At 47.1% G+C, this 25,250-nt stretch overlaps 1 protein-coding gene across 6 annotated transcripts in view; it reads left to right on the top strand.

Annotated features, from left to right (window-relative positions):
* Nucleotides 1-25,250, top strand: part of LOC117005090 (zinc finger protein 131-like) — a 50,318-nt gene that overhangs the window by 11,868 nt on the left and 13,200 nt on the right. For 2 of the 6 annotated variants that reach the window (XM_033076352.1, XM_033076355.1), the window contains one exon: nucleotides 8,599-9,284. In XM_033076352.1, coding sequence (XP_032932243.1) covers nucleotides 8,599-9,284 — 686 coding nt within the window. Of the gene's footprint in view, nucleotides 1-7,460; nucleotides 7,713-8,598; nucleotides 9,285-25,250 lie in introns of those variants that run through there. The other 4 variants (XM_033076353.1, XM_033076354.1, XM_033076358.1 and 1 more) reach the window with 4 other exon arrangements.

The following is a 25,250-nucleotide window of genomic DNA, read 5'->3' as shown; positions in this document are numbered from 1 at the left end:
GTTGCAGACATTGTAGGGCTGTGACTTTGTGATAACTAATTACCAGGTCTCTATACTGACTACCTGCACATGATTGACAGCTGGCTGTACAGTGATGATATCTCTCAGGTAATTAGACCACATTAACAAGTTTGCACTGCTCTTTTGATTTCATGCAGCTTTCTGCTTTCAAGATAATAGGCAGTGATTTTAAAGCTTCATGTAGCAATTTTAGTCTCTCAAATTTCTTAAAAAAATGTAGTTGTTATATTTGACTTTATATGGGATCAGTACTTAATCAAATGTTGCAGTAGTACCTTTTATCCAGTACAAGGAACTGTAATCCATTACCAAACTTCAACCTGGGAAAAGCAGGTACCATTCCCATTATGCTATTTTTCTTCCCCTTCCTTCTCTTTCACAAAGTGCTGTTATGTTCTCATTTCTTCTGTATGCTATACTGTTCTTCTGTCATGAAGCAGGGGGAAGGGCAATAAATAACTCCAAGCATTACAGTTATCCTTGCTTTCTCTTCTAGACATGCTGAAAGCTCTTTGTGTTCAGGCTAAGGAAAGACTTGTTTCTTCTTTATCTCCCCATAGACACTAAGATAAGAAGAGTGGCTCTGACACTGAGTTCCTCTAGTAGCCAAACACACAAAACCTACATGACATGGTACCCTGGAAACTTGGTTTTCAACAGCAGTGTTTTTTTTATTTTTTGGAATCAAGTTATTCTGTTGATTGGTAGGAGAGCTGAATAACTATGTTGGGGATTTTTAATAGAAAAGATAGGATCGTACATTTCTAGTTCTACTCTCCAACCCAAACAATAGCCTTTTTTGACATTATTGAGATTAAACATGGTATCACCAAAAGAACTTTTTTACTTTTTTTTTTTTTTCATTTAGGGAAAAGCAGACCTTTGCTGTCTGTTTGAGAAATTTAAGACATTGAAAGTGAAAAACTGTGTTCTAATTGGTAGCACTTTGAGTCTCTGTACACTGGTAGAACTGTTTAACCAGGATTCAGATCAGTTTGTCAAGCTAAACTGTCTAGTCTGCAATTGATTCCCACTAATGTATGCTTGTTGGTTATGCAGCACTAGTAAATGCTATAATTCTTATGTTACAAGGAAATTAATGTTTGGTTTAACACACACATGTGCAAGCCAGTCTATTCTTAGAATTATTTCCATTGTTCATAGATTTTTGGGTGGGTGTTTTTTGGTTAGAAAAAGAAACTTGAGTACCACTGTCAGTCTCAGTTTTCTCCTTCACAGTAGGAAGGGGACAAATATCAATACAGTGCCTGTAGCTGAGCTTTGACTAAAAGGGGCAAGCATCAGAAACTTCAGCCAAAGTAGAGGTTATTATAGAACTAACCATTTGTGTAATGCATCAGAGTTGCACAGCACATAATCTAGACTTGAAAGAAAACAACTAGCTGTTATTCCTTGAGGTACAGTGTACTGTATGTGTGTATCTTCATTCAGTTTCACACCTGAGCCACACAATGTACTCAAGGACAGTAGTCTCCTCTTTGCTGAGCAGATTATTATTATTGTATGTGGTCCTGGAGCTCCTTGCAGTAATGTGCATGTGCAAAGTAACTGTCATGTTTTAGGCATCAGAAATATGACCTAGATGAAACTCTTAAGTTTAGCTGCTGTGTCTTCCTGTGTCTGAATATAGTAAGGTGCAGTTTAATAAGCTGCATCCTGCATTTGATCATTAGCCACACATCTCTGCTGTATAACATACCAATACTGGAGAAAAACCTTATCACCCCTATTACTGGAAAACCTGAAAGTTATAGGGAATAGGTTGCATAAAAGGATTTATCAGGCTGCACAGGAAGGTAAAGGTACAAATTACTCTGATTACAGTCTGATTTGAAGGGAAGATAGCCACTCATTTTCAAAACTGATAATCAGTAGTTAAACCTCCAGCATGTAAGAGGTGTGGACAATCATGAGTGTGTGACTTCAAAGCATTGGCCCAGTGTCTCGGGTTGATTTTATGATGATGCTTTATTCCCTGTCTGTTATACCCAGAAAACAACTGGTGTAGCTTTAAGATGGACCCAGGGGGTGGGGCGAGGAGCCTGGGGCTCCTGCGCAGGCTCTGTTCAAGATCTCTCTCTCCATTGTGGTCAGCGGCTACACGGATTGTTACTTCATTGACTTGTTTGCTGGATTAATTTTCGCCAACTTAGGCAATAAGCTTCTGGGGTTTTTTTTCTGTTTTTTTTTTCCCTTCCCCTGACCTGGAGGCTTTTCACTGGCAAATCCTTTCGACAGTTTTTTTTTTTTGGTTTGTGTTTTTTTTTTTTTTCTCTCCTGCCTGGTGAGCCTGCGGTGTGGCTCTGGCTGGTCTAAACCCTGGAAAGACTGAGCCAACAAAAGAAGGGACATTAAACTCCACTAATTTCGCCAGCTGCGAGGAGAAGACCCACACCAGAAATCCAACCTGTTCCCAACTGCTTTGTGATCTCTTTTCCTCTGATAGAGACAAAGGGCAATGGCCATCTTTGCCTCAGCCACACGACAAGGTGGGGGCGGGGTGTAAAGTTCAATTTTCTTTTTTTCCCTGTGCTTTGTGGGTATCTTGCTTTGTTAATAAACAGTTTTACTTTTTTTTTTTTCACTTTCTTCCTCTGGTATTCATTTCTCTCATTGGCAGAAGAAAAGGGAGTTATTGAAGCCCTCTCTCTTTAGAGAAAAAGCAACCATTTTAGAGCATTTGTCTCCTAGAATTTGTCTCCAAACTGAGGCAAAATTTGGTGCCCAACTTAAGGTGCAAGAAAAAGTGAAGAAAAAAAAAAAAGCATTCCGGTTTGAAACACTTTGTATTGGGGTACAGCACTAAGTGGTCACCATGCTGCTTGATTTAATATTTCCCTGGAACCTAGGCATGTGCACCTATCCACAGATATGGGGAATCGGGTCCCTGGCATATACCTTTTACAAATCAGGAATACGAATCAGGACTGCCATGTTAATGTGCCTGGTGCTAGTGATTTATAGAAGTTTAACAGAAGTCATGGAAACCATTGAAAATGTGTATGCCTTGTTGTTTGTCCGTTTTGGCCTCAGTAACCTTTTTTTGGGGTTTATTAGTAATTATACCCTGTCTGTTAGGGGAAAAGTAGGGGATGATATTTCCCAGCGCTTTATCTCCTTCTTCCCCTTACAATCTGGCATGTCACCTCTTGAGAATGTTCGGTTTCCTCTGGATGATAAAGATATAACCTTCCTGTTGTTTTATCTAGTAGGTTTCCTCTATATGGTCTGCAACTTGTCTGAAATCCAGGCTGAGATTTCCAGAGGGGTTGTCCAGACACCTGCCCCAGTTGTGGAAAAGTCTGAGTGGTATGGGGTGTAGGAGGACATAGGCCAAACCCTGCAGGAATTCTCTGACTCAATAGCTTGGAACTTTCCCCTGAAAAAAATTCAGAATCCAGCTGAGGTGGGAAAATATCTGAAAGAAAATTGCAGTAACAACTCTAATGAGAAGAAAAAGCTCATTGCAATGTGCTGGGTCCTGGCTAATGCTTACCACATACTGCTGGATATTGTAGGGCAGCAGATACAGCCAGAGGGGCAGGAGGATGAATCAGCAGACACCCCAGTCACTCCAGCTGAAGCTAAACCAGATGGGGAACCTAAGCCAATAACAGTTGCTCCTGTCCAGAGAAGGAAACAAAGCCAAATCCATTCTCTCAGTGGATGATGATGATGGGGAACCAGGACCTTCACAGCCAGCAGAGGAATCTGAACCAGAAATCATTACTGAGTCTCTGTCCATAGAAAGCCTTCATACCCTGAGAAAAGATTTCACCCAACATCATGATGAATCTATATTAAGTTGTTTGGTCTGAATCTGGGACACCGCAGGGGATGGGACAATTCTGGATGGTACTGAAGCGAGGCATTTGGGATTTCTGTCACGTGATGTGAGTATTGACCAAGGAATGACAAGGGAACCTGAAACTCTCAGTCTCTGGACACAGCTCTTAAGAAGTGTGGAGGAAAGATACCTGTGCCGAGATCTCCAGCTGCAGGAAAACCTCAGAAGACCATGGAACAAGGAGAAGAACTGGTGACGGCAGAGATCATTTTCTCAGATGACCAATTAGGAATCCAGACATGGCAAAATATACACTAGTGATGTGACTGAAACTTGCACGACATGTGCCACCAAAATACGCCCCTGCTTTAGCAGTTGATGTGGAATGATGGGGATGAGACAGTGAATACTATGGCAAGGAGGCTGTGGGCGTATGCAGACACTGTGCACAGCCCAACTCAAGCAAGAATCTCAGCTGTGGAAGCAAGTCTGTTGGAGTGCATACAGAAAACGGAAAACAAGATTGAGGAGACCCATCCTCAAGGATAAGATTAAAGACAACCTTCTCCATATCTTGTCACTACAGACCAGAGGCCCTGCTATGAGAAGCAGACGTCCCCCAGCTAGGGAGAGAGGATACACCCCACGAGCTGAGCTATGGTTTTTCCTGTGAGACCAAGGGGAAAATATGAAAAGGTAGGATGGAAACCCACTTCTGCCCTGGCTGCATGGGTGTATGAATTGAAGGAGGGGAATGCTCAGAGAGGGAGTTCCACCAAAAGGGAAGTAGCTCCAGTTTTGAATGATATCCAGGGCTAGAGGGGCCCTGCCTCTAGCCAGGAAGAGGCACCGGAAAACTGGGCCTTTTGAACAGTGTGGATCTGATAGCCTGCCACATCAGAACCACAAAATTATGAAGCCTGGGTTGACAGGGGTGCGCAGTGTACGATAATCTCATCAGGAAATATGAGGGCAGAACCTGTTTCTATTTGTGGAGTGACTGGGGGATTGCAGAAGTTGACCCTCTTGGAAGCCAAGGTGAGCCTGACTGGAAAAGAGTGGAAGAAACATCCTATTGTGACCAACCCAGAGGCCCCATGTATTCTGGGCATAGACTTCCTCCAGAGCGGGTATTTCAAAGACCCAAAGGGACTCAGGTGGGCTTTTGGAATAGCTGCTGTAGAGGCAGAGGGCATTAAGCAATTGAACACCTTGCCTGGGCTATCAGAGAATCTTTCTGCAGTTGGACTTCTGAAGGGAGAAGAGCAGTAAGTTGCAATTGCCATCTTGACAATGCACTGCTGTCAGTACCGGATAAATCAAGATGCCATGTTCCCCAACCACAAGATGATCCATGAACTGGAGAGCCAAGGGATGATTATCAAGCCCCACTCACCCTTTAACAGCCCTATTTGGCCTGTGCAGAAATCTGAAGGGGAATGGAGACTGACCGTGGACTATTGTGGCTTGAATTAAGTGACTCCACAGGTCAGCACTGATGTGCCGGACATGCTGGAGCTCCAGTATGAGCTGGAGTCTAAGGCAGCAAAGTAGTATGCTACTACTGACATTGCTAATGCATTTTTCTCCATTCCTCTGGCAACAGAGTGCAGGCGTCAGTTCACCTTTACCTGGAGGGCCATGCAATACACCTGGAACCGACTGCCCCAGGCGTGGAAGCACAGGCCCACCATCTGCCACGGACTGATCCAGACTGCACTAGAAAAGGGTGAGGCTCCATAACATCTCCAGTAAATCGATGACATCATTGTGTGTGGGAATATGGCAATGGAGATATTTGAGAAAGGAGAGAAGATAATCCAGATTCTGCTGGAAGCTGGTTTCACTGTCAAAGAAGAGCAAAGTCAAGGGACCTGCCCGAGAGATCCAGTTCCTGGGAATAAAGTGGCAAGACAGATGGCATCAGATTCCCACTGAGGTCATCAATAAGATCACAGCAATGTCACCACTGACCAACAAAAAGGAAACACAAACTTTCCTAGGTGCCATAGGTTTTTGGGGAATGCACATTCCTGAGTATAGACAAATCATGAGCCCTTTCTACTTGGTTACCCTCAAGAAGAACAATTTCCACTGGGGCCCTGAACAACAAACCTTCACCCAGATCAAGCAGAATCATGACAGGACCAGAGGGAAAGAATGTGTTTTTCTCTGCAGCTGGGAACAATGGCTTGTCCTGGAGCCTTTGGCAGAAGGTGCCTGGGGAAACTCGAAACCAACCACTGGGATTCTGGAGCCGAAATTAAAGAGGGTCCAAAGCCAACTACACCCCAACAGAGAAGGACATCCTGGCAACCTATGAAGGAGTCCAAGCCGCCTCAGAAGTAATTGGTGCAGAAGCACAACTCTTCCTGGCACCCTGAACACTGATGCTGGGGTGGATGTTTAAAGCGAAGGTTCCCTGTACCCACCACGCCACCAACGCCACTTGGAGTAAATGGATTGCCCTCGTTACAGAGTGCACCCATATTGGAAATCCAAATCTCCCTGGGTTCTTGGAAATAATAATGAATTGGCCTGAAGGTGAAAACTTTGGTCTCACTGATGAAGAGGAGCAAGAACAAGTGACACGTGTTGAGGAAGCTCCACCATATAACCAGCTGCCAGCAGAATAAACACGCTATGCTCTTTTCACTGATGATTTTTGTCACATCGTAGGGATGAACCGGAAGTGGAAAGCAGCCGTATGGAGCCCCACACGACAGGTCGCGGAAGTTACTGAAGGAGAAGGTGGATCAAGTCAATTTTCTGAACTCAAAGCCATCCAGTTGGCCCTGGACATTGCTGAAAGAGAAGTGGCCAAAGCTATACCTTTACACCAATTAGTGGATGGTAGCCAATGCTCTGTGCGGTTGGATGGAAAGGTGGGAAAAGGCCATTGGCAACGTAAGGGAAAAGCAATCTGGGCTACTGAAGAGTGGAAAGACATCGTTGACTGGGCAGAGAAGCTACCTGGGAAAGTCCACCATGTAGATGCCCATGTCCCTGAGAGTCGGACTCTCAAAAACTGGGAAATGTATTTAGTGAAGGCCCCCTGGTTAGTGAACACCTAAGGCTCCACCAACTGAGCAGGCCCTGCCCAATCTGAGCTCTTGCAAACAGCAGATGGAATCATGTTTCCAGTAGTGCACGTCGGGGAACTTTTGGGGAAAACGGTTTGGATTATTTCTGCCTCGACTAAAGACAAACCCATTCAAGGGGTTGTCTTTGCTCAGACCAGGTTGCGCATGGTGGGTAATGAAGAAGGATGGCAAAACATGTTGTGTACCTCAGGGAGATTTGATTTTGGGTGAGAACCACTTGTAGTGTCAGAATATCTATATACCACTGTTTACTGAATGTCACTGCCACTATTTGTATATCATTATATGTACAAGTGTATAGATGTGTGTATTTAGAATTGGAATGTACTAATTTGGACATTAAACCAGTGATATGGAATAAGGGGTAGAATGTCTCGGGGTGATTTTATGATGATGCTTTATTCCCTAACTGTCTGCTTTATGCCCAGAAAACAACTGGTGTAGCTTTAAGATGGACCCAGGGGGTGGGGCGGGGAACCTGGGGCTCCTGCGCAGGCTCTGTTCAAGATCTCTCCAGTATGGTCAGCGGCTACACGGATTTTTTTTTTCTCTCCTGCCTGGAGAGCATGCGGGGTGGCTCCAGCAGGTCTAAACCCTGGAAAGACAGCCAGCGAAAGAAGAGGCATTAAACTCCATGAACTTTACCGGCTGCGAGAAGACTCATGCCAGAAATCGAACCGGTTCCCAGCTGCTTTGTGAACTTTTTTCTCTTCCCCTGACAAAGGGAAGTGGCCATCTTTGCCTCTCAGCCACGCCGCAAGATGGGGGCAGGGTGTAAAGTTCAGTTTTCTTTTTTTTCCTGTACTTTGTGGATATCTTGCTTTGTTAATAAACAATTTTACTTTTTCAGTTTCTTCTTCTGGTATCCATTTCTTCATTGGCAGAAGAAAAAGGAGCTATTGAAGCCCTCTCTCTTTAGAGAAAAAGCAGTCATTTTAGAGCATTTGTCTCCTAGAATTTGTCTCCAAACTGAGCCACTCAGTTATCTCTGTGTTTGATATGGGATGCTTTCTCTGACATCTTGGAGGAAGGGGGTTTTGTATTAATGGTCCAAGGAAAAGAAGAACAGAGCTGGGAACTGTGCTTAAGCACTGATAAATTAAATTAAAATACTCTTTTCACATCCCAGTGGCTTTTTTCTTTTTTACTACAGCTGTTAGCTTTGTGTTTTCCTGAAGTACAAGGTGTTATAATAATCATTGTGTGAAGTGACAGCTGTACTGTTTTGTAAAAAGCTGTAAGTGCTGCAGGCAATTTAATGCACTCCAGAGCTTGAGAGGTGAATAGTGTAGGAAGAACTTGAATCTTATTTCTGAGTAGGCAGGCTAAAGTACAGAATTTTGCATTTTTTATATAAACCTATGTCATTAGGCTAAATGACCTTTCTTCTTGATAGGTGTTTTGTATCATTCAAATGGAGCAATTTAAAACACTTTAATAACCTTATGTTAAAGGCTCCACAGCTTTAACTGTGCTGTTCTACAGCTCCAAGGAGTATAGATTAAGGACAGATTAACATCTGAAATGGGTGCAGGTTATGTGGTCACTCATCATTCAGCTTCTTTGAGAAACATCTAGCTAGTGTTTAATGCAGAAGCTCAGCATCAGGCTGGAATTATGTAAGTGCTTATGGATCTTAACTATGTTTATGTAAATGTTTTGCAGGAACAAAGAAAATTCATCACCCTTGGAATCAAATCAAACGCAAGGTGAAAATAAAGCAAAAAAGAGGAAGATTGCTGAAACGTCTAATGTTATCACAGAAACACTGCCATCTGCAGAATCGGAGCCTGTTGAAATTGAGGTTGAGTTTGCTGAAGGGACGATTGAAGTGGAAGATGATAGCGCTGAAACACTTGAAGTAGCTTCTGCAGAGCAATCTATAAAGTACATACATACAACAGGCACATCAGATGAATCTGCTTTGGCTCTTTTGGCAGATATCACCAGTAAGTATCGTCAAGGAGAGACAAAATGCCATATTCAAGAAGAAGGTGGTAGTGCAACTGATCCCTCATGCAAACAGGTAGAAGATATTGAAATTGTGGAACTTCAGTTGTCACATGTGAAGAATTTATTCCACTGTGAAAAATGTAACCGTTCATTTAAATTGTTTTACCATTTTAAGGAACACATGAAAACACACTCTGCTGAGAGTTACAAGTGTGACATATGCAATAAAAGCTACCTACGAGAGAGTGCTTTGAAACAACACCTCACCTGTCACCACCTTGATGAAGGTAGTGCTAGCAAGAAGCAAAGACCTGGCAAGAAAATACATATCTGCCAGTACTGTGAGAAGCAGTTTGATCACTTTGGACATTTTAAAGAGCACCTCCGAAAGCACACAGGTAAGAACACTGATATGGTCCTGTTCTTGTGGCTTTGAGACTAGCATTTTGGGGTTTTGCATGTTTTGGGGAAATAGAAAATATGCTGAAGAAAATGCATGAGTCCTGAGTGCTAGAAATACTTAGCTTGTAGTTCCAACTAAAATGCTGGTGTGGTTTTTAAATTTTTTTTGTTTGTTTTACATTGATATAAATTTTGAGGGATTGAGGTGGTTAAAAATAGATGCCTAAAACCAGAAAGCACTAATGAATCTTATCTTTTCAGCCTATTAAATATTAAAATATTTATTTCAAAATAATTTCTTAAAGCATGTTGTTTTCATTAAAAGTATCAAACTGAGAAACCGCTCTTGTTTTCACAATTCTACTAGTAAGTGTTTCTGTTGAAATATGATCTAAACCATGAACTTCTCAGTTGAATATACATTTTAGAGTTTCCTTTACTAACAGAACATGAGCAAATGCCTATTAATGCATTAGACATGAAGTACCCCCTTGCTCTTGATATCTCATCTGATTTCATTTTCTTTGTTAATTAACGCAGCAAAACATTTCTAGTGACTATAGTAGACTTTTGTTACTGTAAAATCTCCCTCTGAAATCTGAACAGTATATTTTGAGTACAAAATTACAGTAATTTCACAATTATAAGCCACACCTGATTGTAAACCGCACTTTTTGGTGTCGGCAACTTTTCCTTCTTTGGCCATATATAAGCTGCACCGGATTATAAGCCGCACTTTCGTTCACAGCAAGGACCCGCGTGCAACAAAGTAACCAATTAGTAACAATTGCGCGATCGCAGGGTTTACTGGCAGGTGCTCAATTTGCAAACATTTTTCACAGATTAGGGTAGCCTTTAAATGCAACCTAAAAACTAAAAAAAATACAGAGAAAAATCACTCACTTTTATTAAACCTGCCGGCTCCGCTCTTGCCCAGGTGAGGGGAGGGCGCAACCCAGGGAGGCGAGGGCAACGGGGCTGGGTGGGCTGGGGACCTGATGCCCCAGGCTCTCAGAGGCGCAGGGGGCCCGCAGGCAGGAAAGTTTCCTGGCGAGTGGCGGAGCCCCCCTGAGCACTGCGCCAGCCTGCCCCGGGCCCGGGGCGGGCCCTGCTGCTCGCTGGCTGGGCCGGTTCCCTGTCCCGAGCGCTGTGCGGCAGCGGGTGGGAGCGCGGAGCCCGGGCCCGCAGGTGTCCGCGACTGCGCCGTGTGTGTGGTGTGAACACAGCGCCGTGCCAGGGCTGCGAGCCCAGTGGAGCTGCAGTGGGCAGGCGTGCTCGCAGCACTGCACGACCCCGGGCATGGGCCGGGTGGGGACGTGGCAGGTGGTGCGAGGGATGGCAGGGTTGACGGGGCTCTGTGGCTCCCGGGGCTCTGTGACTCTCGCGGCTCACACTTCCGGATTGGCAAAATTCATAACTTCGTCCATATATTGGCTGTTCCTGAGTGTAAGCCGCACTTCTGGGTTTGGACCAAAATTTTAGTCAAAAGGGTGCGGCTTATATTCGTGAAATTGCTGTACTTGTGCTTTTATATAATATGGGAGATTAAGATGCTATTTCTTCATGTCACTGAGTAGTCTGTACTATCTGAATAGGTACTGAGTATTATATAGAAAGCTCTCTGAATGTAAAATATGTTGTCCTAATCTTTCAGCCGTTTTTGTTTAATATGGCAGTCATGAATCATTAGTAAGAATTTAATAGAGGGTAGCAGTCATTTCTTTTGCAGCTTGCTGTTGCAAAAACCTTTTAATTGGAACTTCTTTTCATCTGTATATGACACTGCATCAAATCTACTCCAAATAGCCCCATAAAAGTTGCATTTATGAAAACTCTTTGGCAAATCCTTCTTCTCTATGAAGCAGGGAGTGTTTCTCCATTATGACCAAGCCAAATGCAAGCTACCTAACAAAAGTCTTTTCAGAGAAAAATTTCTGGAGGATTAACAGAATAAGCCAAAGATAACAGTATATTCGTTGCTGATGTGACAGAAGGATTTTGGGGATGAAGCAACTTAGCATATCACAGGAGGTGCAGAGTGTTTTCTAAATATTTATTGATGCAAGTATCACACATGGAATCTAATTACTTCCAGTTTCAATGATGTGCTTGAAGCAGCCAAATTAATCATCCCATGTCTGAAAAATCTAATTTAAGTAATTTGTATGCAGATTATAACAAACTTCTTGAGAAAAATTCATCAAGGTCTTTGCCATTCTTCATGAATGCAAAATATGTTTCACAGGAAGTGTACTTTGAACTGCAAATAACATCTTCCATAGGAGTGAACAAATGGACTCTATTTACATACCATGAATAAATGATCCCAAGAAGTTCATTTGATAAATGCCTGCCTTTGTGTTTCTGGGGGAGAAAAAAAGAAAACCAAACAAAAAATCCCAACAACCTTACTACAGTAATTTCACGATTACAAACCGCACCTAATTATAAGCCGCATGTCCGGGTGTCGGCAACATTTCGTTCTTTGTCCATAAATAAGCTGCACCGGATTATTAGCCGCACTTTTGTTCGCAGCGAGGATCCACGTGCAACTTTCACAAAGTTACCAATTAGTAACAGAATCATGAGATCGCGGGGTTTACTGGCTTGGGGCCAGGCGGGCCCAGCTTGCGACCGCCCCTCTGGGGCCGGGGCATGCCTGCCACCGCTCGGCGCTCGCATTTCCGGGTTGGCAAATTTCTGAACTTTGTTCATATATTGACCGCATCTGATTATAAGCCACACTTCCGGGTTGGGACCAAAATTTTAGTCAAAAGGGTGCGGCTTATATTAATGAAATTACTGTATTTCTCTCTAAACCCAATCTAAACAACGATATGGCAGCTTTATGGTTATGGGTGAATTCCCTGGTATTTCTTACATATTGGGCAAATAGAAGTCACTGTGTTATTAGGAATTTCTTTGGGTTAAAAAATATTTCTTTTGGGCAGTCCCCTTCCTGTGGCTGCAGAATTATAAAGGTTCAGCAAAATATTGGACTACCTTAGATCAGCATTTCTGTCCTGCGAGTTACTTATGACTGGCAAGTGAAATCTCGCCTGTTCTCATAAATGGAAAAAATAATTGTTAGATCAGGCCAAGAACCCTCCCTCTTTAGTCTTATTTAGGTGAGATTTTATAAACTCATAGTTTAATGACACCCAGGGGGAAAGAAGCATCACCTTTAGCAGAGGAGTTCAGTTTTCAGCTCGCTAGTGTACTTCTGAAGCTAGAGGCAGGCTGATACACTCTCTGTGTTTTCCATTGCTACTGCTGAAGTCACAGCATTGATTTGCACTGTGAAAGAAGTCACACAAAGTCTTTTTGGCCTTTGGATATTGCCACTGTTGTTTTTGAATTGTCAGTTTCAGATACTTTGGGCAGAATATGAAGATTGTTGAAGAATTTAGGTAAAAATAGAATAACTCTGTCCTTAACTGGGCAGTGCCTCGCTTCAAGTAACTCTTTAAATGTGACCAAAGACCAGGTGAAGGTTTGTGGTGTGAGTTTTGTTCTGTGATATTCATAGAATCATAGAATGGCCTGGATTGGACGAGACCTTAAAGCTCATCTCATTTCAGCCCCTCCTGCCATGAGTGCCTTCCAATAGACCAGGCTGTTCCTAGCCCTGTCCAACCTGGCCTTGAACACCTCCAGGGATGGGACAGCCACAGCTTCTCTGGGCAACCTGTGCCAGGACCTCACCCTCCTTACAGTAACGAGTTTTTCCAAATATCTAATCTAAAGCTACTCCTTTTCAGTTTTAAGCCATTCCTGCTTGTCCTCTCACTCCAGGCCCTTGAAAATAGTCTTTCTCCATTTTCCTTGTCAGCTCCCTTTAGGACCTCGAAGGTCACAATTAGGTTATGCTGGAGCCTGTCTTTTCCAGGCTGAACAATCCCAATTCTCTCAGCCTTTCATAGCAAAGTATCTCAGTTTAAAAGACAGATGTCTACCAAGGAAGGTGGGAATCTTCCAGGAATGGAAAAGATGACCCCCTCTCTCCAAATTATCACTTCAAAATTATGGGGTTTCCAGGCAAAAATATGGGAAAAGGAATAAGAGTTCTTTACAGGCTAATATAATATAATATAAATAGAACAAACAACAACAAAAAACAATAGCAGTTTTCCTGCCTGTTAAGTAAATTTTTTCCACAACCGGCAGGGGGCACTGTTGACTCCTAGCAGGGCAGAGAGGCTGCAGTGACTTCCCGCAGATTCAGGGGGTGCTCTGACACAAGCTTGGCTACCTCTTCAGGTGGTGGTGGGAGCTTGGGCAAAAAGGAGGACAGCAGATTGCTCCTTTTGCAAAGCTCATGGGCAGCAGTTGGTCCTGGTACCTCCACTGTCAGCTGGCACACTCTGGGGAGGTGGGCAGGACTTGGTTGCAATATCAGGCTACTGTGCAGAGAAGTAACCCGGCAGGGGCAGACCCAGTCCTGGCGGCACCCCACACATTCGCTCTGGACCCCCAAACAGCTGAGAAACTGAAAAAACGAGCAGGCTTGCAGTGTAGAAACTGTGGCGGATTGAAGTCCTGGGGCCTAACACACAGGAGTAGCCACAGTCACCACACTGCAGGCCAGGGTCCGGTGGGACATGGTCCTGGTCCCAGGTGGTACCACATGCACTGGCTCTGGGCTCCCAAGTGACAGGGAAGCAAGCAGGCAGGCCCTGGTCACAGTGCCGGGAAAAAAACACTAGGCAACAGTATTTCAAGACAGATGCACTCACTGTGTCCCCATGAGGCTGCCACCTCGATCCTGAACCAGAAGAGAGCGAGTGAGCCTCAGCCCACCCCCCCACCCGGTCCCAGGCTGAGCTTACACCTCTCATGATATCCCCTGAGCCACAGAAAACCTGGACAGCCAGGCTTTTAAAAAAGCCTGCACTTAAACAATGGCTCTCCATACCCCCAACCCCACATACATTCAGTCCCTTGCCTTAAAGATACAGCAACCATTTTTTGGGCACAAAGCAGAGGATCAGGAAATATACTATCATGATAACTCATTCCAAGACAGAAAGATGCTCCATCCCTCTAATTGTCTTGGTGCCTCCTCTGGACTCGCTCTAATGGGTCCATGTCCTTTCTGTGCTGGGGACCCCAGAGCTGGAGGCAGCACTGCAGGTGGGGTCTCATCAGAACAGAGGGGCAGAATCCCCTCCTCTCCTGCTGCCCACACTGTGGGATCAGCTCAGCACACAGGGGATTTCTGGGTGCCAGTGCACACAGCCGGGGCATGTCCAGCCTCTCACCCACCTGTACCCCCCAGGTCCTTCTCCCTAGGGCTGCTCTTGATCTGTTCATCCCTCAGCCTGAATTGATCCTAGGGATTGTCCCTACCCAGGTGCAGCACCAGCACTTGGTCTTTTTAAACCTGAGAATCCCATGGGCCACTTCTTGAGCTTGTCCAGGTCCCTCTGGATGGCCCTGTCCTTCAGGTGTGTCTCCTGCACCACTGAGTTTGGTGTCATCTGCAAACCTGCTGAGGATGCTGTCTTGGTTTGAAAGACAGGTCTTTGTTAAGAAAGGCAGGAGCCTCTATTGACATGGACAGTGTAAACCCCCTCCCTCCAAATTACAGTAGTTTCACGAATACAAGCCGCACGGATTATAAGCCGCACTTCCGGTGCCTCGACAATGTTGCTGTCTTTGTCAATAGATAAGCCGCACCCCGAATATTAGCCGCACTTTCGTTCGTCGCGAGAATCCGTGCGCAGCTTTCACAAATTGGCCAATTAGTAACAGGATCGCGGCATAGCGGGCTTTACTGGCTCGGGGCGGGGCCAGGAAGGCTCGGCCCGCTCATGGTTGCCGACGGGGCCGGGTAGCCCAGCTCAGCGCCACGGCTCGGCGGGGCTGGCCGGGTGGTGCTACCGCCGCCGCCGGGCTCGCTGGCCCCCCTCTCCCGTCAGCACCGCCCCGCTGCCGCGTTCGCTAGCCCGGCCGGCAGGGCTGCCGCCGCCGCCGCCCGGCTCGCCGGCCGCGCCGCGCCGCGTTCCCTAGCCCTGCCGGCGGGCTGCCGCCGCCCGGCTCGCTGGCCGCGCCGCGCCGTGTTCCCTAGCCCTGCCGGTGGCCTACCGCCGCCCGGCTCGCCGGCCGCGCCGCGTCGCGTTCCCTAGCCCTGCCGGCGGCCTGCCGCCGCCCGGCTCGCCGGCCACGCCGCGCCGTGTTCCCTAGCCCTGCCGGCAGCCTGCCGCCACCGCCGCCCGGCTCGCCGGCCGCGCCGCGCCGCGTTCCCTAGCCCTGCCGGCGGCCTGCCGCCGCCCGGCTCGCCGGCCGCGCCGCGCCGCGTTCCCTAGCCCTGCCGGCGGCCTGCCGCCGCCACCGCCCGGCTCGCCGGCCGCGCCGCGCCGCGTTCCCTAGCCCTGCCGGCGGGCTGCCGCCGCCGCCACCGGGCTCGCCGGCCGCCCCCTCCCATCTGCACCGCCGCCGCGTTTGCTCGCCCTGGCCAGCACTGCAGGCCCCCGCACCGCCGGGCTCCCCCACGCTGCTGGCCCCGATTCTGCTGGGCTTCCCCCGCTGCCAGGCAGCCCCACCCGCCTGCCGTCCTGCTTCTGCCATGCTCCCCTGCACTGCTAACCCCAGTTCTCCCAGGTTCCCCCGCCCTACTGACCCGGCTCTGCCGCCCCCCTGCCCCGCCCTGCTGGCTCAGGCTCTGCCGCCCGCCCCCCACACTGCTGGCCCCGCCTCTGCCAGGCTTTCCCACCTCTGCCGGGGCCGGCCGGGCTCCAGCTTGGCTTGGGGCTGCCGTGGGCTCTCACTTCCGTGTTGGCAGCTTTTAGAATTTTGTTAATGTATTAGCCGCCCCGGAATATTGGCCGCACTTCCGGGTTTCCACCAAAATTTTGGTCAAATTGGTGCGACTTGTATTCGTGAAATTACTGTATTATAATTTTGAAATTAAGGGGCTCTCAGGCAAAGATATGGGAATAGGAATAACAGTTCTTTACTAGGAAAAATTAAAATAAAAGTATAATAATACAAGAAAAAAAAAAAGAAGAACCAAAACACTGACAGAGTCAGAATACAACGTGATACCCTGTCAGTCAGGGTGTTGGTAGCAGTCCAATTAAATGGTGGCTGCAGTCCTCCTGGAGTGACAGATGTGGTTCAGTTGAAGCAGTGGTCCTGTAGAACAGTGCAGTTTTCCTCTGAAGGTCCAGTGATGATGTGGAAAGGTCTGGTTTTCCTCTGGAATCCAGTGGAAAAAGGCTGCTCTGATGTTCCAAATCTCAGATTTTATCTAGGTAGGAAATGCTTGGCTCCTCCCCCTGGCTGGAGCATCTCACAATGGGATGATGTAATTTTATCAGTCATGCAGTGGGACTCAATGGCCCATTCACAGAAGATATCTCCCTGGAGGAAGGATGGGTTGTGGAAAAGATAAAGAACACTGCCCCACCTGGTTTTAACAGATGGTCCATTAACAGAAGATATTTCCCCTCCCCCCCTCAGAGATAAAGATCACTGCCCTACCTGGTTTCAACAGATGGTGATAGAATACATACTTTTGGTTACATCCTGCTTTGCAAGCCAAGACAGGTGCCCTCGACCCCTTTGTGTGTGTCATTAATGAAGACGTTAAACAATACTGTGTAGCGGGTTGACCCTGACTGGGTGGCAGGTGCCCACTTAGTCACTCTATCACTATGTTCTATGGAGAACAACCATCAGGGTGAGATAAGGCAGTTTTAGTACAGTAAAAGAGAGAAATAAGCAGAGATCTGCATGCACATGGGCTAAAGAGAAAAAAGGTCAGTCTCTACTTCCCATCAGCAGCGATGTTCAGACACTTCCTGGGAAGCAGGGCTTCAGCACACGTCATGGTTCCTCCAGAAGGCAAACATTGAAAACTCATGAGTGCCTTCCCTTCCTCCTCTCTCTCTTAACTTATATATCTGAGCTGATGTCATATGGTATGGAATATCCTTTTGGCAAATTTGGGTCTGCTGGCCTGGTTGTGTCCCCTCCCAGGATCTTGCCCACTCCCATCCCCTTTGGCAGGGGAAGGAATGTCAGAGGGACAGTGTTACTCGACAGTAGCCAAAACACTGGTCTGTTATCAACACCCTTCTAGCTACCAATGCAAAGCACAGCACTGTAAGAGCTGTGAACTTTACCTTGGTAAGACCCAATACAATCTCCACCCCTTATTCCATACCATTTGCATCATGCTCATATCCCATATAATCTATATACTCTCATTACTAGGATCCTTAAACCATCTCTATAACAAACATACATTTTATTAACTACTATTACCTGTCCTTTCACATCCCTTCAGGTGGTCTCCATTCCATCAGGATGTGGGGTCAGGACACGAGAAATGGTACACTTGATGGTTCATGGTTGGGCACCACCACCGTCCCCGTTCATCATCACATTCTTCTTGCTCCTGGCAAAATTCATTCTTTGTCAGTTCATATCCCTCCTGCTACTTTACCTCCTGTAACATACAATTTACACTATAGGTTATTCTTACCCCAAGGTTAAATCTCCTTGAGGTACACATCAGGTTTCCCTATCCTCCCACATCACCCACCAAGTACACCCAGGTCCTTGGGCAAAGACAATCCCACAAATGGGCTTGCCTTTTCCCATGGGGGAAGAAATCCACACTGACTTCCCCAACCACTTCCCTATGTGTAGTGCAGGGACCTTGTCTCCTCTCACAGTGTCTAAAGGCTTAGTTTGGTCAGGACAAGGGTGGTTAGCAGATCCCCTGATGTTGACTAACCAAGTGGCTTCTGCCAAGTTTGCATCCCAGTGCTTCCATGTCCCATTACCTAACACCCTTAACATAGTTTTTAGCAGCCTGTTATATCTTTCAATCTTCCCAGAGGCCTGTGGATTATAGGGAATGTGATATATCCACTTAATGCCATGTCTCTTTGCTTAGGAGTTTATAAGATTATTTTGAAAATGAGTCCCATTGTCTGACCAAATTCTATTTGGGGTTCCATGTCATCACAAAATGTGTCTTTCAAGACCTGAAATCATGTTCCAGGCAGTGGCATGGTTTAATGGGCACATTTCCAGCCAGGCAGTTGTTGCCTCTACCATGGTGAGGATATAACTCTTGCCTTGGCATATTCATGGCAATGGCCCAATGTAATCAGTTTGCCAGGTTTCACCATAGTGGAAACCCAACCACCGCCCTCCACTCCAAGGAGGCTTCACTCGTGTGGCTTGCTTGATGGCAGCACATGTTTCACATTGATGGATAACCTGTGAAATAGCCTCCATGGTCAGATCCACCCCTCGATCATGAACCTATCTCTATGTTGCATCCCTTCCAAGATGCCCTGATGTTTCATGGGCCCATAGGGCTATAAATAGCTCACCCTTTCTTTCCCAATCTAGATCCACCTGAGCTATACCAATTTTGGCAGCCTTATCTACCTGTTCATTGTTTTGATGCTCCTTAGTGGCATGACTTCTGGGCACATGCACATCTACATGATGTACTTTCAGAGCCATGTTTTCTATTTGTGCAGCAATGTCCTGCCACAATGCAGCAGCCCAGATGAGTTTACCCCTGCATTGCCAGTTGCTTTTCTTCCACTGCTGCAGCCATCCCCATAGGGCATTAGCCACCATCCAGGAGTCTGTATAAAGTATGGGCCACTTTTCTTGTTCAGCAATCTCTAGGGCTAGTTGAATGGCTTTCACTTCTGCAACTTGACTTGATTTGCCTTTCCCTTCAGCAGCCTCGATGAATTGTCATGTGGGACTCCACACAGCAGCTTTCTACCTCTGATGGTTTCCTATCGCTCAGCAGGATCCACCAGTAAATAAAGCATAGCTTCTTTCATTTTCTGGTAACTCATTTCATGGTGGTGCTTCTTGGGCGCAAGTCATGTTCTCAAGCAATGCTCCAAAATCTCTTCTAGGATTCCTGGGAAATTGGGTTTTCCCATTTGGACTTGTGTAATTAATGCTACCCACTTACTCCATGTAGCACTGGTTGCATGATGTATTGAGGGAATGTTTCCTTTGAACATCCAGTGTAGCATGGGTAATCACAGTGTCAAGAGGAGACATGCTTCTGTCCCAACAACTTCTGAGGCAACTCAAAGCCCCTCATAGGCTGCTAGTATCTCTTTTTCAGTTGGAGTATAGTGAGCTTCTGATCCTCAATAACTGACTCCAAAACCCTAATAGTCAACCTCAGGTTTCTCCTGTGGTCATTTGCCAGAGGCTCCAGGTGAGGCCCTGTGCCCCACCTGCAGTGGAGAGTATATTTTGCACAGCTGGTCCTGTCTGAACAGGCCCAAAAGCTACTGCACAAGCTATTTCCTTTCTGATCTTCTCAAAAGCCTGTTGTTGCTCATGGCCCCACTTGAAGAGCTTCTTTTTCTGGGTTACTCGATAGAGGGGGCTCGCAAGCTGACTATAACCCAGAATGTGCATTCTCTAGAACCTCACAAGGCCCAGGAAAACTTGTGTTTCCTTCTTATTAGCTGGTGGAGACATAGTTGCTATTTTGTCAACCACCTCTGTAGACACATGGTGGCATCCATCCTGCCATTTTATTCCCAAGAACTGGATCTCCTGTACAGGACCCTTTACCTTACTTTGTTTTATGACCTAACCAGCTTTCAAAAGAATTTGGATTATTTTCTTTCCTTTCTCCAAAACTTCTGCTGTATCACCCCACACAATGATATCACCAATATATTGTAGGTGTTCTGGAGCTCCAGCCTGTTCCAGGGCAGTCTGGATCAGGCTATGGCAGATGGTGGGACTGTGTTTCCACCCCTGGGGCAGTCGGTTCCAGGTGTATTGGACACCCCTCCATGTGAAAGTAAATTGTAGTCTGCACTCTGCCACCAGAGGGACTAAGAAAAATGCATCAGCGATGTCAATTGTGGCATACCATTTGTCTGCTTTTAACTCCAGCTCATACTGGAACTCCAACATGTCTGGTACAGCAACACTTATAGGTGGCATGACTTCATTCAGGTCCTGATAGTCTACTGTCAGCCTCCATTCCCCATTTGACTTCTGCACAGGCCATGTGGGGCTGTAGAAGGGTGAGTGGGTTCTACTGATTACTCCTTCGTTCTCCAGTTGACAAATTAATTCATGGATAGGAGTTGCAGAGTCTCAGTTTGTGCGATACTGCTGCCGGTGCACTGTCCTGGTAGCAATTGGCACTTGTTGGTCTTCCACCTGCAGCAATCCTACAATGAAGGGATCTTCTGAGAGGCCAGGCAGGGTGTATAACTGATCTTCTCTGTATTCACTGTAGCTACACCAAAAGCTTATTGATACCCTTTTGGATCCTTGAAGTACCTTCTCCTGAGGTAGTCAATGCCAAGGATACAAGGGGCCTCTGGACCAGTCACAATGGGGTGCTTTTGCCATCTATCCCTTGTTAAGCTCACCTCAGCCTCTATTACAGACAACTCTTGGCATCCCCTTGTCACTCCAGTGTCGCCTTCTCAAGGCGTGGCGACCTGGTTCTGGCCCGGCACGGTGACCCAACCACAGGGCCACTCGGTCCAAAAGCTCCAGACACCAATGTGGTGGAAAAGCAAATGGCGTTTATTGAGGGGTCACAAGGGTTCTTATAGCCTGGGTAGTTAGTGTCACTTCCTCCTGCTTACGTCAGCAAGGTACATCCAGGTACAGGGCAGGGGTCTGACTGCAGGGGGGATGTGTCCTGACTGACCGTACAGCCCGATATCTTCCGCACGCATGTCCCTAACTCTCTACATTTCCCCCCTCTCTCATGGTTAGTAAAAATGTGTAAAAAGTAAATGTTATAAAAAATTTCGTGGGTTAGTAATATTAGTACATAAAATTATAAGTGTGTTAGTAACAGGAACGCTTCAAATTAATTGTCGGCGTTCGACAAACATAATGTTAACCGCTTCTAAACGCTTTTTAACAAATAGCACTAATTTGTTTAATATGCAAGGCCCGAAGGTTAGTGTTAGTAGGATTATGGTGAATGGGCCTATTAGGGAAGAAATTAGGGTGGTGAGCCATGGGGACCAGTTGAACCATGACTCAAACCGTCCTGGTTGAGCTTCTTTTCCCTTCGGGTTCACTGGCATCTTGGGCGGTGCCAGGCTGCTTGAAGGTTTCTCCCTCTCTTCAGGTAGTGGGGTGCGTGGGTTGCGGGGGCGTCTGATGATCTGGTCCTGCAAATAGAATCTCACAACTTTCGTTAGTTTTACTCTGAAGGTCTGGTTTGATGGATTTGAGTGGACACCGCATACCCTCGCTCCGTGAGCACTAGCCTCTGGCCTTGTTCCCATTTCCCTAGTTCATTTTTGCTTTGAATTACTTTAGCTTGGTGAGAATTATAATTGTTGATATTTTACAATTCAATTTTAGTGTTTAATATTTTTCAAGAATTTTCCTTTTACATGATAACTTAGGAGAATCTTCTCCGGATAAGATTCTTCATGTTTATCTCAAAGGAAAAGGTCCTAGCTTTTGCAAGGCTAAATCAACCAGTCCAAATTACTTGATTTCAATTTTAACCCAGAAATATTAGAATGTTACATTTTTCTCTCTTTGTCAGTCATTCCAACCTGGCCACAATTGAAATAGACTGAGAGGGTTTTGATAGTAAACATTCTTTTGCTTAGCTAATATTCCAGCCTGGCCAGGGCTGAAACATTAAACTAGGCAAAATATTTTTCTATTATATTTTTAGATTAAACTCAATTTTAATAAGTGGTAGAAAACTATGCAAGTTTAATTTGACTGTGAAATATTTTCCACTAAATCAATTCACATAATTTTGATTCACTAAACTTATAATGTTAAAGAAAGTAACATCTTAAAGTTTTTCTGGATGGCTAATAACATATAATGCTAGTGCAATGTATACAAACAACATTAACAAACATTGTGGTGCTAGCTTCGACATCTCGAAGCCGTTTGTCTTCAGGGTCTCGGAGACGGTTAATACCAGCTGGTCTACTTGTCTCGTTGATGGTGCGGCGATCAGGATGCCGTCCATGTACTGCATGATGGTAGCGGTTGCGTTGCTCTGCCGGACTGGTGCTAGCGCTCGGTCTGCTGTGATCTGGTAGATGGTAGGGGAGTTGATCATTCCTTGGGGTAACATTCTCCCCTGGAAGCATAGGTTGGGCCGTTGGCTGTTCAGGAAGACGATGGAAAAGGCGAACCGCTCCTTGTCGTCCTCGTGCAGGGGAATAGAAAAGAAACAGTCTTTGATGTCGAGCACTGCGCAGGGTTGTCCTTTCAGTATCATCGAGTTCATGGGCAGCAAAGTTTGCACGGGGCCCATAGGCTGGATTCTCTTGTTCACTTCTCGCAGGTTGTGCAAGAGATGAAAGCCTTCACCAGACCGTTTAGGTATTACGAAGATTGGGGTGTTCCACGGGCTTGTGGAGGGTTCTATATGATTCTTGTGCAGCTCACGGCTAACTGGCTCAAGGAGGGCAGTCATTCAAGGCTTGGACAAGGGCCACTGCTCGATCCACACCGGATCGACTGATTTCCAGGTCAGCTTGATGGGCAATGGTGGGTATGCGACAGTGGCCCTTAGAACAAATTTGTTACCTTAACGTCCAGTAGGGCTAGGGCATCTCTCCCTAACAAGGGTGGGCAATCCGACATAACGTAAGTCGTAAGGGTGATAGTCCTTCCTGGTCCTCTCTCGGTGCAGAGTGTTATTGCTATTGACTGGGTGCTTTTGCGGGCTCGGGACAGCCCTCCAACTCCGTCCACCATGGGGGCTTCTTCTAGCTTCCATGGTAGGGGCCAGTGTATGTCTGGGATGACAGTGACGTCTGATCCTGTGTCCACCCAAAAGGGAAGGCAGATGGCCGAGTCATCGGAGCTGTTGTGGAGAGGACACACTGCCCACACGATCAGTGGGTGCCTGCCCACCTTCACGGCGAGGGCCACCCATGGGTCTCGTTCCCATGCTTTCATGGCCAAAGCCACCCAGGGGCCTCGCCCCCAGGGAGCTGTTCTTGGTATTCCTGAGGTGCAGATGGGTTTGATTGAGCCATTGGCTGGGCGACGAAGTTGGTCATTTCTTGAGGGGGTGGTGGGCATGGAAGCCCTGTGCCCCATTGAGGGTTACTGTTGCTGGGCCGCTTCATGTTCCAGGAGGGAGGAGGCTGGGTACGGCCCGGCTGCCCCCTCCCCTCCTCGTTTCCCTGAGGCTTGGATCTGCATTCTTTAGCTAAATGTCCCTTCTTTCCACATGCCCAGCATGGTCCCCTAAGTTTCCCCTGGCATGACGGAGCAGCTGCTGGTGGGTGTCCTGACTGGGGGCAGTTGACTGCCACGTGGCCTGCTTGGCCACAAATAAAGCATGCCATAACACTGGTTATTGCAGTGTGAACTGCTGCTTGGATGGGAGCTAGGTGTTCTTCCTTTGCGACATGTCTGATTATGACAGCAACATTGGACCCAGGTGGCAGTGATCTTAAAATGTCCTTGGTGGCTGAATTGCATTGCTGGCGTAGGCAGTCTGCAAGCACAGGACCCTTCGCCTCTGAGGGTAACGCCGAGGAATCCAGTGCTACCTGAAGGCGGTCCACAAACTGAGTGAAGCTCTCACTCTCACTCTGCTTTATAGTGGACCATGGCGATGGCCTGGCTATTAATTTAGAAGCAGCACGGATGGCTTCCCGGGCAGCACGGGTCGTTGTCATAACCTCATGGGCCCGCAAGCCCTCTGCCTGTGCCTGGGGGCTGATCATAGTTGGGTCTGTGCCCATCAGCCTCTGTATGCTGGAGCCATGCAGTGGATGGTCTGCCCCCGTTACCAGGGCTAGCTACTTTGCACAATTGTCCTCCCATTCCTGTTTAAAAACGATCATTCCCGCCCCATCGAAAATCAGCCTGCACGTCTGTTTAATATCGAAGGGAAGCATATCATCGCCTCCAAAAACGCTGCCAATGAGTGTGGAAACCATAGCAGAATTAATCCCCCTGTCCGCAACCACTTTAACAATTGCCTGCACATCTTTCGGGTTTACCGGCGAGTAGGTTCTTTGGTTTCTGCCCGCCCCACCCACGCGGACCGGGAACACCAGCTTGGCAGACGGAGTCCACTCCGCACAAGCTATCTTTATTTTTCGCCAGTCTGTAAGCGGAGTTAGATCTTTCTCTGATATCCCCTTAACCCATGCAGGAGCGTTGCAGCTAGTGATCTTATATACCGCCGCTCCCTTTTTGTTAAAGCCCGATCCGGTATCGGACGCATCCTCCGACCAACTTTCAAGCTCCTCCGAGCTCGAGTCAGAGTCCGAGCCGGAAGTCGACTGGCTGGACGCTTCCGGAGAGCTTAGCCGTTTTCTCGGGCTCCTACCCCGCCCCATCTTGCAGGGGTCGGGCCGTTCCCTCCCCCTGGGCTCCCTCCACCTCCTGCTGGGGGAGGTTCTTGCCCTACAAGGGCCTGAGTTAAAATGAGCGTTGTGATTGGTCTTAAGCTCCTTCTCGGGGGCCGTCCCTCCACCCCGCTCGCCCGTGCTTGCGCCGTTCGCCGTGCTCCCGGCATTTCCACCCCCCGTGTCATGGACACGTGGTCCGGCGCCATTTTCAAACCCATATGGCGGCGGTTTTCCCTTTAATTCCGCGGCCGTTTCGGGCTCCGACACTATGTCTGCCATCCGCGCCTCCTCCGTGAGCCCCTGCCAAAACATCCACTAGTGTTCCTTCCCCCGAAGGCGGTGAGTTCTCTCCCGGGGGTAACGGAGCGGGTTCCGGAGCCCCGGAGTCCCCGCACCCGATCGGGTTAGAGTCTTCCGCGGTTTGCGTAGCGGCCCCGATTTCCAACAGCTGCAGCGTGGCTAATAAACAAGTTCGCGCGGCTTTCCAGGTCTCCTGCTCCTGCCGAGCTTTTCGCAAAGCCTGCATCACCCTCCCCCACGATTTCAGAGTTTTTCCCGAGCCTGAGGACATGGTTTCCTCAGCTAGCACCTTTGTGCACTTATCCCATATCTCCGGAT

Source organism: Catharus ustulatus, chromosome W, assembly GCF_009819885.2.
Source record: "Catharus ustulatus isolate bCatUst1 chromosome W, bCatUst1.pri.v2, whole genome shotgun sequence".
Classification (NCBI taxonomy): Eukaryota; Metazoa; Chordata; class Aves; order Passeriformes; family Turdidae; genus Catharus; species Catharus ustulatus.
This window is presented reverse-complemented; position numbering and strand designations above follow the sequence as displayed.